At 32.6% G+C, this 15,948-nt stretch overlaps 1 protein-coding gene across 4 annotated transcripts in view; it reads left to right on the top strand.

Moving 5' to 3' along the window:
- Positions 1–15,651, top strand: part of cpx (complexin) — a 419,609-nt gene extending 403,958 nt beyond the window's left edge. The window contains exons 5-7 of one of the 4 annotated variants that reach the window (XM_068346434.1): positions 2,142–2,195; positions 6,614–6,637; positions 15,234–15,651. In XM_068346434.1, coding sequence (XP_068202535.1) covers positions 2,142–2,195; positions 6,614–6,637; positions 15,234–15,253 — 98 coding nt within the window. In that variant the 3' untranslated portion in view covers positions 15,254–15,651. Of the gene's footprint in view, positions 1–2,141; positions 2,196–2,328; positions 2,353–6,613; positions 6,638–15,233 lie in introns of all 4 variants that reach the window. The other 3 variants (XM_068346433.1, XM_068346435.1, XM_068346436.1) reach the window with 3 other exon arrangements.
- The last annotated feature ends 297 nt before the right edge of the window (positions 15,652–15,948 follow it).

Raw genomic sequence — 15,948 nt, 5'->3', positions numbered from 1 at the left:
AAGACCATTTGCTCTCCTGCAACACACCTCATTTTAAAGCACCGAATCCTGGAACACAAATATCTTTTTTCATATTTGCCAAGTCTTCCTTACACTTCATCTTCCTCTTTTTTTCTCCATGTTATTATTATTACTATTATTATTACTATTGTTGTTATTAAAAGGTTTTGCTGAAATCTAGATTTTTCTTTTCTTTTGTTTGCTATATTTGTTCCGAGATACGTACAGTACCTTATTATGTAAAAGGAATTTGAATGAAATGCTTGAACAAGTTCCCTTAAGAAATTAGATTTGGGATGAGGCAAGCTTGAACCTTGAGAACAATCGGCATGAGTTTTTTTGTGGAAGAAATCTATAGGACTTCTAATTGTCGTCTGATATCCACAAGATTGCACAAACGTTATTTTAATTTAGCAAGTTGCTAAGAAAAAAATAGTAGTAGTATTAGTAACAGAATTAGTTATGAAACTGCAAAATTATTAGTGTGAACACTAAGTGCTATAGTTTTAGTCGTTGAAAGTAGTTAATATGTCACGATTTTAGATGACTAATAATGTTTTAAAATGTGTTGTTTTGACGGGAAAATTTTTTTTTTCTTGTTTATTTTCTCTTGTAACTTTTAGTTCTTAATTTAAATTCTTATTTTCGCTGAAGAGTTTATTTATTTATGTTATTAAAATTCAAGTAAGTATAAAAAGCGTTAATCTTATTCGCTAATATTGATATTGGTGCATGAAAAATTTGGTATTTTTTCATGCTCTTGTTACTATGGCCTGTGCTTTCAAATATATGCATGCTTGATTGTGTAGGACGTCGTACTATAAAATGGTTCAAAGTTGGTCGTGTGTGAATGCGAAAAATATATATTTTTTTTCCATTTCGCTTTTAACCATTTCATTAAAAGGAAAATTTCCATATCCCGTTCGCCCAAATTCCATAGCTAGATATTATATGAATTATATTTCAGAAGATTTCGCCTGTTGGGTTCATCAGATGCAGATGGTATTTTCCTGAGACTTGAACCCTCCGGGATGAGATTTCAGTTTTGCTAATTTTGATCCTTATTCATACGTTAAAACTATAAAATTAAATCCAAACAGCAGTGATCATTGTATTCGATATCTATTAATAACGTTTGCTTACAATGCGAAGTTTTTTTTTCTTGTATTCTAAATGGGGAATAATACTTTTCATTTCTTACTTGCCTTCTCTAGCATTGTCATCCTTATCCGCCATGAGATTTGCAACACTTTCAAACATGCTGTGTAGTTTTATCTTAACTATTAAATTCTGATTCTCTTATTTTTCTAATCTGTGAAACCGACCTAACCTCTCACGTCCTTAGGCCTTAAGGATATTAAATGCACATTTTTTCGCTTTGGCACTTGAAGGTCTTTGCATGCGCCAATTGCTTTAATGCCTGAGCCACCGAAAGCTAGAAAAATATATATGCGTGTTAAAAAAGCTCCTTCTTTCCTCTGTCCTCGGATCTGTATGTTGTTCCTATCAACTTTTATTTCACCTCTTAATTTGCGTTGTTTATTGTTTGGTAACTTTTCTTTTATCGGGAAGAATCAAAGTGCTTTGCTTAGATATGTCTTGGTTAAATGTAGATGTCATCGTCCCCTTCTGGGATGTGTCCGTCCCCTCAAATCACTCCAGTTTTTAGAAATTTCTTGTTTGTCTTTCTAGTTCATTTAAACCATTGCTAATGAGTTCACATTTGGTAACAATCCAAACCCTGTTTATTTGTAGTCAGTTTTCCAATAAGACAATTAATTTTGAGTTCACTTTCACGGGAAGTTGTTACCATGGTTTCTTTATTGATTTCAATCATTTCTGAATATTTTTGCAATACACATTTAATAAAGTACCCTTTTTGAATTACGTTGCAATTTGTGGAAAAGAAGATAGCCTGATTCTTCGTCTCTCGTATTATAATTCTGTTTCAATATTATTACAAAGTTTTCTCTCTAATTCAGTATTATTTTCATTCATTCTGTCCTAACATTCAGAAAAGTAATCCCTTGGAAGCTGCATAATTTCCTATTAGTTTATTTAGACTGTTTTAAAAGAGTATCCCATCGAACCCACTATTCATTTTCTATTACTCTTTCACTAACTTTTCCGTTCTGTTTCAGAATTGAAAAACACCATAGAAACACAAATTAATGAGGTGAAACAGCAGATAGAAGGTAAGTTCTAAAATATTCTCACAGGTTTTCTTAATAATATATAAAACAAAATCAAATAAATGATATCAAACATTAACAATAATACTCTTTTTTAAGATATTTTCATTATTTTTCATTCCATTCACTATATTAGAAAAGGTCTCGACTGCAACAGATGGTAAGTCCGTCGGTGTAAAGTTCGAAATAATACTTGCTTGTAAATTATCGTATGAAGATGCAAATTCATTGCGGTACCTTGAGAAAATAAAACTTGACATTAGCTGTAATTGCCACTCTTGAAATAGATTTATTTCATAATTAATTAGTTCACATTAGTTTGTTCACCCTTACTTGTGAATTTGTAAAGCGAGACAATTTATTTTGCTGTAACCATTTAGCAACTTTATCGAAAGAGCGTTTGGTATTAATTATTGCTATTCTTGCGTCCATAGGTAGTCTAGGTGTAAAAGCTATGAATAATAGTAGGCCCACCGTATACTGACACTGATCATGTACATTCTGGTATTAATGCTTCAGTATCTAGTTACAGCAGTGTAATTTGGGCTTGTAGATGTTTCCTTTCCTCTATAAATTACCATTGCTTTCTTAGGTAGTACCTAGATTAAAAGGAATTATTGTTGTTACCATGTGATGTATTCTCGTATCTGATACGTTCCTGTAGGTATATTAACATTACTTGAAATTATATATTTCAGGTATAAGTAATGATAATGAACACACTTAGAGTGATTTTGAATTGGATTTTTTATTCGCTGCCTTTTTGAAGATGCAAATCTAATGTATTGTTATCTATTTCCGATAAATTGTGTAGTGTCAAGAGTAAGATTATGACGTGATGAATTAAATGTGTTGAGATCGATTCGTAAATTCTGAGATTTTAACTTTGTCTTTAATGATGTTTTTTATTATGAGTATTTTATGAAGTATTTTATTAAGAGAAAGAAGAACGTAATTAGTAATCAAGAATTTCTGCCTTTTGCCAATATGATGTGGAAACCTTTCAAACCAATTTCATTCAAGTTAGATTCATAGGAAGGCCAATTGATAGGCACTAGATGTGCTCCAGTATTAGAGAGATAATTAAAAGATCTTTGAGTAAGACATTTAGAAATGAAATGGAAATAAAACTGGATACAGACTGTGGGAAGTGAAATATATCCAGAAGGAATTTAAAAAGTGGAGTTGTGTAGAACAAGGAATAAACTTGGAGTGAAAAGGTAAGGAAAAGATTGAGGAGACTAGGAGTCAATGAAAAGTATTTTAAAGGAGAATGATTTAAATGGAAATAAGCAAAATAGATAGATATGCAGAATGTAATTACTGGTAAAGACTATCAGGAAATTTCCATATGCTTCCATATACTGCAGGACTTAATAGTAATAGCATGACTGTACTATCATATAGCCACAGACCTATTTTAAAATACCAAGGTCATAAGAGATTGCTATCTTAAGAATCATTATTGAGAGTATTGTCGCTTTCTATGCTACTCAGAAGATTTTCAATTGATGAAAGAAGCATTATTTGGATAGATTCCGACAGAGAAGTTTTCTAGTTATTTAGATTATCATTTTTGTTGTGATTTTGTCAGTATTTACCAAAATAAGGTACGTAACTTAAAAAAAAAATAAAGAAATTTATTCGATACCTTGAAGTACTGATTATTAAAGTTGTGATACTTACTTTGAGTAGGTGTAAGTTAGATTCGTTCATTCATTATACAATATTTTTATAATTGAATGTCGTATTTTGAGATTTCATAGTGAACATCATTAAAAGAATACATCATATACCTGGTATCGCCCTAATAAAAAATGAAAATCGATTAACGATAAATACACTAAAAGAAAACTTGCCTCACCCTCTCTCTCTCTCTCTCTCTCTCTCTCTCTCTCTCTCTCTCTCTCTCTCTCTCTCTCTCTCTCTCTCTCTCTCTCTCTCTCTCTCTCTCTCTCTCTCTCTGACAAAATTTCTTAAGCATTTGAAGGTTATATTTTATAGTTTCTTTCTCCAACTTGAGTTTTCTTCTCCCATAACTTTAAACGTAAAAGTAGGAAAACGAAATGCGAACCATTAGAAAGTTTGTGTTAAAAATATTAAATATCAACATACTAGTTGTGGTATTATACTGTTTCCTTTTTCTGTACTTGGCAAATTACGTCGCAGTCTGCTGTAGCAACCCCCTCAAAAATTCAAATAGCTTTTAAACTTAATTTTCATAGGAACAAAAGAACTAACGAAATCAAATACGGTTTCCAATTTTATTCGAGATGTTAACTTGTTTTGAAACTAATATAATTAGTATTCCCTCAAACGTGCTTAAGTCTTTGTTTATGTTGATTTTCTAGTATAAGAGAATATCTCCGGTTTTATTTTTCCAATAATTGTGAAGAGTATAAACAAGAAGACTGTCTTTAATATTAATACCAAATGATAAGTCGTGAGGCAAGTTTATCTTATACATGGTGTATTCAAAACAACTAAATCTCTGTCTTCAGATTTCCGCCGTCTATAACTTTTAAGATTTTTATATTTTCATAAAATAACACATGCTTCTGACTTTGATAATGTGTTGCAGTAATTAACTTTTTTTCGTTATTACCTAACACCAAATGTATTTAAAATATGATATCCAAAATGCAACATTAACCCCTTTAATTGTTTATTAATTCTTTTTTTTTAATAATTAGGATGTTAAACATTTACCATAGTCTTGACACTGGTATAGAGATTTCATTTTATGGTCGGATCATGGGAGTGTTTGGAAAATTGTAGTTCACAAGGTCCGCGTCATAAATTGCAACTTGGTGACGAGTTATCACCATCGAGAATTCAACTTCAGTCAGTCATTGGATTTTTTTTAGATGTCCATTTAAATATTTTGTTGTTGTTGTGGGTTGTCGTGCTTGATATCAATTGCACAAGCAGTGACATACCTAAGTAGAGGTGAGAGGTTCTTGTGTAATTTTGTTTTTCATAACATTCCTTTGATTAAGATGACTTTTTATTGAACGCCTGCATTTGTCCAGTACAGAGTGTCTCGCTTTTTCCAAACTTTTCCCATATCCTGTGATTCCAAGAGAGATATTACTCGCTTTGCTTTCATTTGTAAGTTTTTCATATATTTCCATATTATCAATAACTGTGGACACTGAAAAAACGCAGTATGAGATCAATTACATGAAATACACATCACGTAATCATTTTAGCACTTTTCAGTCAATTATCAGTGTGCAAGAAAGGATAGTTTTGTCGTGACTGTAATGGAGACATATTTTATATAGATACGAATGTTGCGCTTATGGTATTCGATATTTTATTTTAAAAAAGATATTTTTCGGCCATTTAAGGACCTGTCTCAATGTGTTCAGATTTTTAAATTTAGTCAAAACTAAAATCTTAATTTGATAAAGTTGCTTCGTATTGCTTGATCATATGTACATTGTTGTTAAAAACGTATGTGTATTTCTGAAAACCGGGTCTGTAGTTTAGCATATGTTTTATTATTTAAAATTTGCTATTTATTTTTATCTTAGATATAGAGAGGCATTAAGGTACTTCTTACAAAAGGTTACCTGTTGTCAAAGGTGGAGTCCCTACAAGCCCCAATTAGACCAGAATTTCCCATCAAATTTCTAGTACTGAAACCAATGATGGGTCACATTTTTTTGTTGTAATGACAAGAGTAAGCAAATTCCTTTTCATTATTAGAGGTCTCTGTTTGTTTGTAACCCTCCCTCCCAAACATGTGAGTGCATATATACCATACATATATATATATGTGTCAATACATACATGTAAGTGTATGAGTACATGGATGTACACATGCACTCATGATTATACAGTATGTAATAACCACAGTATATGGAAGTATACATATATATATATATATATATATATATATATATATATATATATATATATATATATATATTTGTATATATATGTATGTATGTATATATATATATATATATATATATGTGTGTGTGTATATATATATATGTATATATATAATATATATATATATATATGTATATATATATATATATATATATATATATATATAATGTTTGTGTATATATCCAATGATTCCCATCCTCTTCAAAAGAGACTCTTGTAATCAAGGAGTTTCTTGAAGAAATTCCTATCCTTGGTCCCTTAGACATCCACATCCTTCCCATAACGCTATAACAGCAGACGAATCCCTTGATCCTAATGCCAGTGAAACCTCTCCGATAAAAAAAAAAAAAAAAAAAAGGGAAGTCTTAATAAATCCAAATACTTAGTTTTTATCTCTGATTCAAGAAAGTCAAGGTATTACTCAAGATTGTATGATTTGTAAACTACGTCAGTACCACTAACCGATTTTCATTTTGTTTCTTTTCTCCCCCTCCCCCCACCCCTTCATGAAATATTAGAAAAATTTCACATTCTTAGCGGTGGTAAGTTGGCAGAAAATATATCGTCTGTTTGTAATTTACATACAATACATATATGTATATGTATATATATATATATATATATATATATATATATATATATATATATATATATATATATATATATATATATATATATATATATACATATATAGTTCTTCTGCATAAGCTGATTTTTGCAAAGATTTCTGCCTGTCAGTACTTCCTTTAATTCTTAAAATAAAATGGATAATTAAAATATTGATATAAAAAAAAACTCAGTCAAACTCCTGAAGATCTATTAATGCAGGGCATAGGGTGTACAGACCAAATTGAACATCTCAATTTCTTGGTAAATAACTTGTAGGCAGTTTTGAGTTGAAATTGATTGGATGGACCTCAAGCATTTTTCTTTTTTTATAGATAATTAAATACTTAATCATCATATATCAACTCAAGACGTATTAGGTTACAGATAGGAAGATCTTAATAACTTAAGATTTTAAATCCATTTACAGGTAATTGTAAGTTCAACTTACTCAATTTTCAGAGTTGAAATGTATCAGTAGCTTTAAAATGAACAAGTCCCTTTATAAGCAATATTTGCCGTCAATTTTCTTATCAAAAGGCCATCTATTTTGTTAGTTCATAGATAAAGTACCTAACAGATCATATTTATCGGTGTTTTTTAGGCGTACAATTTTTTTTCTATATTTTCCTATATGAGTACACACATACATATATACATATATATCCACACAATTTACACACTCACATAAATATATATATATATGCATACATACATACATATACAGTATATATATATATATATATATATATATATATATATATATATATATATATATATATATACATATATATATACATATATATATATATATATATATATATATATGCATAGGTGTATGTATATATATGTATGTATGTGCATGTATGCATATGGATTGTATATATGTATACATGTAGGTAAAGGAAGAGAGGTAGCAGGATTGTGAAATCAAATAGGGAAAGATTTGAAATGTCTGTGGAATTAGGGTTGGAATATATCAAAGAATTGATTAACCAACTCTCCTCTATGGAATTGAAATGTGGACGTTAAGGTGGAAGCTATTGAACTGAATTGTTTGCATTATGCATGAGATGGACGAAGAATTGGTAGGGTGCAAATGTGGAGATAACTGGAAAGAATAAAAAGATTACCGGTGTTATGGAATAATGTATTTTAAGAATAGCAGGTGATAGTGTAGTGAAAATAGCGCATGATTGGAGCAATAAGTTTTGGGAGGTAACAAAGGAATTTTAAAGATGGTGTGAAAGACTTCAAACATTTTGGAATATCGTTGACCGTCATCGAACGTTGTTGTCGAACTTCCCGTGAAGTAAACAAAAAGACTCTAGGCCACGGGCTCTTGCGTTGGCAGCCCGTAAGTGAAGCGTGGTGTAAGATCATGTGAAGGAGAAGCTATGGCACGAACACAGAAGACGGACAAGATAACGGTGAGGATGACAGGACAACCACCTAGGCTGGTGTCCGAAGCTCAGCTGATGGGCGCCGCAAAGCAGTCAACTCTTTCCCAACCCAGTTCCTTTGTCGGTCCTGGATAAGTTACTTTTTTCTTATAAGATGTCCTATCAGGACGACGTCTCATCGAGAAGTATTGTGGGATATTCGTAAGCCAAATATTTATGTCCCCTGTGTTCCTCCATATTTATTAACTAAAATAATATAACATTACCATTGCCTAGCATCATTATTTCATGGAACCTACTACATTAGCATAAATAGAATTTAGTTTTTTAATATTGTGTTGGTAACGAATAGATGATTGATTACATAAAACCACGTAAAGGAGTGTGTGACGGAAGACATTCCCCAAGAGACGCTCCTTTTTGTTTAAAAAAAAAAAAAAAAAAAAAAAAAAACCTGCTTCACTGTTAGAGCTCTTGACTTCTAAAAGTAGAGGGGGTAGTATTGAGCTGAAAATTAGAGAGAGTTCATACATCAGAACCTTGCGGACAGTTTATATGCAGCCTTTATTATATTCCTTATCGTTAGATTGATTTCATGCCCAGAGTACTTTTCGACTTCGACGTGTTGGTTCGAGGTGCCACTTGCTTCAAAGTTATTATAAGGTAGAGTTGAGCATTTTTATCCTTAACCCAAAGAGTATCTGTTATTGATTGCAAGTTGATGTATTTAAAGGTGGTTTGTGTACTTTCAAAGCATAAATATATGGGAAATCTTTGTAGCATTTGAAAACAATGTGATTGAGGTTTAAAGAGGCTAATAAAGACTTTGCCTTCTACAATATTTTCTACATAGATTTCAGGAATACGAGCAATCAATTCCTTGTTTTTGGTAAAACCATACAAGAATTTTTGAAAATTGATTAAAAGGTTTTAGTTTGAGCAAAATTAAAAAGAAATGTATTTTGATGAACCTATTTAGAAGAATCTTAAATTTTAAGATTGAGAGATTTCCCGATACCAGCCTACTTTTTCCATTGGAAAAAAATCTAAAGGAAATACAACAACAAAGAACTTACTATAAGCTGGGGTACAAATTATTATAATCTTAAGGACTACAGGATGTTTATGATAAAGAAAGCTCAAGCAACCATGGACAATAGAAGGCTGAACTGACGAGAAATGCTTTAACTCAGTACAAGAGACACAGTATCATATCATTTGTCGTTTCTGACTAAAATTCCAGTGTTGAAAGAGGGTTTGGGGTTTTTATTCCGCCAAAAATCCATTATTATGATTCAACAGCAAGATAGCTTCTCGAGGATTAGATTTAAATTAAACTTTCCCGTTTCTACTGTGGTATTGAAGCTTTAGATACAAATTATTGCCAATTGAATGACCGCAATAAATGTTCTCTAGAATTATTCACAGGTATGCAAAAACTTATATACAACAAAAATCCTGAATAACAAAAAATTATATACTGTCATATAAAATTAAAAGATAACCAAAAACAGATGAGCAAATATTAGGCACATGCATATGGAATGGAGCATATGGTAACTTGTAGAACCAAAATGGTACCATCTTCATGTTAATTTCTAATGATATAAGGTGTGAAATACCATGAAGGCCAATTCTTTTGTACAACCAAAAGATAAATTCCAAGGGCAGGGGTCGCTGAAAGAAATTGGTAGCGGAAGGTCTATTAAGGAAACCTGGCATAATTTCTATGGCATGAAGTGACCATTTAAGAAAGAAAAAACTGAAGCTTACAAAACTAACTGAAAGCCTAAGTAAGTACCAGGCTTTCAAAGAGGGAAGTATAAATTCCAGGCATGAAAAATCCGATGATAAAAGCCAAACACAATCGACCTTTCAAAAGGGAACATAGATAAGAAATAAAGGGGTTCTTCTGCAAGATATTCACACATTAAACGATAAAAGTAGAATAGGAGTATAGCAAAGTCCAACAAAATGAAAATATTCCCATTTCCTATTAACACCAGCCACTGCTACTGACTGCTAAAAAATTCAAGTTTATAGCACCGTCATCATATTTACCATTTTTTCATTGTACAAGAGTGTGAAGTAGAGATCATGTGCTATATATAGGGTCATTGGAAAATTCAAGAGACAACGTTAAAGCAAGAGCAAGTACTAAAAGGCTTGAGTGATATGTGATGATTTAGGGCTGAACATGGTTATAGTTTTGTTCACGTAACGTTACACAATGATAACTTAGTCAGGATATTAAAAATTAGTCATTGTTAGCCTTTGATTTGATATTTCCCTCACTAGAGGTTGCTTCAGATTAGGTTATCCTTCCGGTTTGCAGCCAGGCTTTTGGGTTAAGGTTACCAGCCTTTATACAGTCCTTCAACCTGTCCAGTACTGCCACCCACTAAACTCGTCTATTTATCAGTTATCTAATTCACTGATTAGGTCAACAGAAGTTCAATGAGAGTAATTCAACTTATCCCAAATCCAGTCAGCTTCACTGTCAAAATGGAGCTTGTCTCTTATCACTTGTGAGGCTAGAGTTTTATGTGTATGTCTGTGTGTATGTGTGGTGTTTTAGTGCGCCCAACAGAAAAGGTTATTTTCTAAGTTCGTTACTGCTTTTGGTGGCTGAATATTTTATGTAGAAATCAGAATGTTCCATGCAATTTTAAATTAATTTTAACTTAAGTAAAAATGGTTGATATAAAACAGCTATTTTGGGGTTTCATCGTTTAGGTGTTCTTCAAAATTATAATTCAATTTCACTTACGTATGAGAAAATAAATCATAAATAGGTGCTCACCAATCTCAAATTTTACCTTTAAAGCTTTTGTTAAGATTTTGTTGCTTGAGAGGTCAAACAATCTTGAAATTTTTATACATTTTGTGATGGCTTAACCTCATAGTAAAGAGGTAAACGTCACTAGCTTTTGCTATCTGACTAAAAATACTCGTCAGTTAGTTAGCCTAAAAATTGTCTATTGTCATTTTATGTCAGATTTTTATTTTAACAACAATCCTCGCACACAAATCTGTAGTTTCTAGGTAGACAGGGAGCCTTTGAATTTTTTGTTGAGGACAAACAACTACCCTGCATTAAAAGATTTGACCTTTGATCGAAACGTCCCCTTAAATAAAATCCAGAGTTCCATTAAGCCCAAAACTTGTAAGTTATAGTTAATTTTGTTAATGTACTTTCCTGGAGAGACTGAGTAAATCCAAAGAACCTTTTTACGCTGACAGTCCTATATTACTCAACGTTCCTCACTCGTTCCTCACTCACAGCCTCTGTTGTAGTCTCCATGTGAAATTTCTCTATTCAGCGCGTGTAGCACTTTCCTTTATATCCGCTGAGGTTTTTTAAGTGTCCATACTCTGCGTGTATTTTTGGAAGACCGTTTCGTTGTTTTTTGTTTTATATTTTTGTGTTTTTAAGTGTGTAGATGTAATTTCCATGTCTCTTTCCTTAATTTTTGTGCTACTGATATTTCTGTCTCAAACTTCATTGGGCACAGATGTTTAATTATCTTCAGGATATTCTAGAATAGTCAGAGGTTTACTTTTTTTGAAGCTGGACTTTCAGCTACAGCTTTAATAGGGTAACATTTGCATTGATAACGAGACTAATGTTAATTTTAATGTTATAAAAAGTAATGTTACCCATGTTTTTACATTCCACCATTCCATTTTAAAACAAAATTTTACTTAGTAGTTCTAGTAGCCTCCTGTTTTAGTTTTACCATAAAAATTTTAGCATAGCCAAGAGACCAAACCATGACAATGAGTAAACACTGATAATATCCCATAAGCGATGGTTTACATCATTGTTGGTAAGTATCTATTGTTGTTTTTACTAGGGCATGTGTAGGGAAATTTATTTTTTGATCCACAATTCAAAGAAGACGGAGTCATGTCTACACTGGAAGTCGCTCTGTATTCCAACCGAGTAGGAAGACCACATATTCTTATTCCCTGAAGGGGCTACTCGTTTACCTTTTGTAATGCCATTAGAAGACTGCCGTACCTGCGAAAACGACAGATTCGTCATGCCATGAAAAATTGGATGAACTGTATGCTAGTTGTATTGAGAGGATATTTTGTTTTGCAAGAAAAAGTGCAAAAGACATACTTGGGTATTTGTTCCTTTTGAGGTTGTCTGATTTTCTAAAAAAACAAAAAATGTATTGTAAAAGTATACTTGCGAGCATTTTACTCATTTTCAACAATTCATAGTTTTTTTATTCATATAAAGCAATTGTCACAGTATTGAGGAACTTTATTTAATATCATATACAGTAGTACCTTGCTTTACACGTTTAATATCGGTCTGGGAGCAAGTCTCAACCTAAACTGCTCACATTCTAAAACAATTTTTCCCATAGATATAAAGGAAATTCACTCAATGGGTTCCTCAAGTCCATGAATACACAAATACACTCGATTCTAAAGGTTTTGAAACGGTAATTATTGAACGATATATAACCTTTAACATCAAAAGGGAGTAAAAATTAATAGTTCACAATGAGAAATAGAAATAATTGACAAATTAACTCCCACTTTACCTTTGCGCTAAGTCGGGGTTGTCATGAGGGAGACGAGAGAGGAAAATCTCCCTCCATGAGCAGTTCAGATAAAACATAAGGAGCTTTCTCTCTTAGACGACGTTCACTATCAATAAGTGAATCACTTAATTTACGTTTTATGGACACTGGGTCGCCAATTTTACACACTTACCTTCAATTTGACAAGGAACCTGTCAAGAGACGATATCTTTTGCCTTTTCTTCAAATGGTTTGAAATGTGGTAAAAATAACGTGAACACGGTGTAAACACTGCAAGGATGGCATAAGAGCACTGCGTGACTGATTTCACTAATCTCGTAAGTAGTTATTCATCCACTAAAAATACCCATAGCGTGGGAAATATTTGATTGCACACCTACGAAATACCTGTAGCCCAATTCAAATTTGTATGCTCGTATCCTGATTTGCTCGTATTCTAACTTACCCGTAAACCGAGGTACTACTGTACTTATATGTATAATAAATTTAGCAAGATATTATTTTTCTCTTTTGCTTAAACTAAAGTTTGCAATACTGTCCTTGTCTTACACGGATTCTAAACGTGTTGTTCATTACTAGTATTCAAGAAATTTTCATATACGATAATCTTTAATTTTTGGTTTCAGATTATAATAACCGGTAGTGGATACTCATGAAAAGTACTGAATTTTTGCCACAGTGCCATGATTCCTAGAAATTATGATATAGTTCATGTTTCTATTTCTAGATAAAATTTGCAAACATAAAAATCATAAGTTTTCGGTTTCTATTATCTTTATCATTTATATGACTTAATTTAGATTTAGATATAACATAAAACTGTTTGATCCGTGATTGTTTGTGTGTGCATTTAATATTTTGCCCTATTCAGCTGCTACAATAAGTATAGACATACGCCTGGTAAGATTTAGCAAGGTGGACGGTCGTCTTCTGCAAGATAGTTCTTTCATAATTACAGAGCCGAAAACTTTACCTTTCCCATTGTTTTTACATGTGTCTGGAGGTCTCTTGGTCCATTAAGGAAAAGTATTTAAACAGGCTGATTATATTAAGAAAATCTATACAGATTGTAATTAAAACCTAGATTAATTCCTTCCTATTTCAAAATATTCATTTTCAGCTTCAAAGACGAATATTGTCGCTGAATATCTTAACCAAAAGAGAGAAAGAAACACCCTCTTGAGCCCGAAACTCTAATAAGACTGCTAGTTGTTAATGTGGCCAGGCTCTCTTTCTCTATCCGTGCCGTCTCTGTGCTAACTTCTTTAAACGCCTCAACTGCTCAGTTTTGCTCAATGTGTCAAGTATCCGTCATGCTTACTTCCAGTAAATTTGTTGGTTAAAAGACTTGCTCAGGATGTGCATAGCGTGTCAATGTCATGTAACCTACAGGGATGCTGGACTTACGCAGACGGAAATTTCTGATATTCCTCATATTCACAACTAATTGAGGCCTATGTTGAGGGCGAAGTCACTGGTGGATGTTATGTGGGGGATATATATTTATCCCCTTGACTAAAGGAATATTGACCTAGACTGTGATTCGCCACACAAACTGACGTGAATATTGGGAATGTCGTATCTTGTGTACACCCCCTATCATTGTATTGGCCTGAATGTTAGTTGGTTATAAAAACCCATGTCTCCTTGCAAACTCCACCCCCACCCACCCCCCGGCCCTCTTCTCAGTGTAACACCATCCACTAACTGATCCTTGATTTCTTCACTGTTAAACTGACAGATGTGCAAATTGGTGTGTTCGTTGTTCTGTCGTTCGTACGCGCATCACATGCCTATCAATCTATGCTTTACATGTATTTTTCTAAGTTTTTATTATAATAAAAATTTACTCCATCTCAAAAATTTATAATCACTGCTGATTAAAATGTACCTAGAAATTTATCGATTAAAAAGATAGTAAAGAGTGCATCCAAGATTTCCTTTTAAATATTTATCCTAAAGGATTATTTTAGTTATGGAGACGTTTGTTGTACAGTTTATGTAGAGGATAATGCTAATTATTATTAATAACTCCATTCAAGATATATATTTATAATAAAAATATGTTAACATTTTTTATTTTCTTTGTTATCTTCAGCACTTTTTGATATTATCGTCACCTGTTATTCATATTCTTACTCTGTAGATCAGTTTGGGTGTTATTGTTCTTTGTACGTTAGATTTGAATTTTGCCATTTCCCCTCTTAAACAAAACACTTTTTTATACCTAATTAGCATTTTTTCATCTTTTATCCTAATTATTATGGTTTACATTCCTAAGAAATTAATGACTAACGAAAACTAGGTAGTACTGTAGTTTCAAAAACTTACGAGTTGTCTTTGCCATGACAGTATCACCAAACTACCATTAGAACAGATTTGAGTGCCACCATCTAGTGAAGAGTCAACCAAAGTAACCAAAGCAAAGGAAAGAACAAAAGAGTAATTAATCACAGGCACGCTCACAGACTCAAGTACACATAACCCTCAAGATATATCTATACGCACCTCCTCGCCCCACCCCCTGATTTTCAACCTGTGTCTGACCAATTCTTGTGTTTTTGCAGGGAAGTGTATCCTCCAGTGAAGCCCCCCTCCTCTTATCGCGAGGGGAGAGCGACAGAGAAAGAAAGAGAGAGAGAAAACGCGATTGTGGGAGGGCTGCCGCCGCTATGCAAATTACAAGGCCTAAATAATGTGTCACCGCTGTTCTAGGGGCGACCGATTATCACTTATCTCTTTCTCCTCTGGCTACCGGTACTCCTGACCTCTCCTCTAGGTTAACCGTGACCTGGATCCCTAAGACTTGTTCAACTACGGTGACCTCACTTGACCTCAGCTGCAAGAGCTGCAATGTCCGGAAAAAACAGAAAATTTACTATTGATGTCTTCGGTCCATTTGTCCATCAGTCTTTATGAGTTTTTGTATTAAATTATTCTAGATATTTAAATTTATTTGGAGATTGGTTGTTCTATATGTCTATCTTGTCTTATATATATATATATATATATATATATATATATATATATATATATATATATATATATATATATATATATATATATATCGATTATTTGTTGAATCTTCATGTAAGTTCCTTTTTCTGTATCCTCAAATTGAAAGAATAATGAGGAATTTTAATTGTGGAGCGATATAACAACTGGATGAAGTAAGCTACTGAAAAGGAAACACCGTTTGGCGTGTTAGTATAACTGTGACGTCAGTTGTTATGTTTTCGATAAATCAAATATTGAAGTAGGTTAATATCTTTTCAATGGTAC

This window comes from Palaemon carinicauda, chromosome 22, assembly GCF_036898095.1.
Source record: "Palaemon carinicauda isolate YSFRI2023 chromosome 22, ASM3689809v2, whole genome shotgun sequence".
Taxonomy (NCBI): domain Eukaryota; kingdom Metazoa; phylum Arthropoda; class Malacostraca; order Decapoda; family Palaemonidae; genus Palaemon; species Palaemon carinicauda.
The sequence above is the reverse complement of the archived record's forward strand: the minus strand, read 5'-3'. Positions and strand labels throughout refer to the sequence as shown.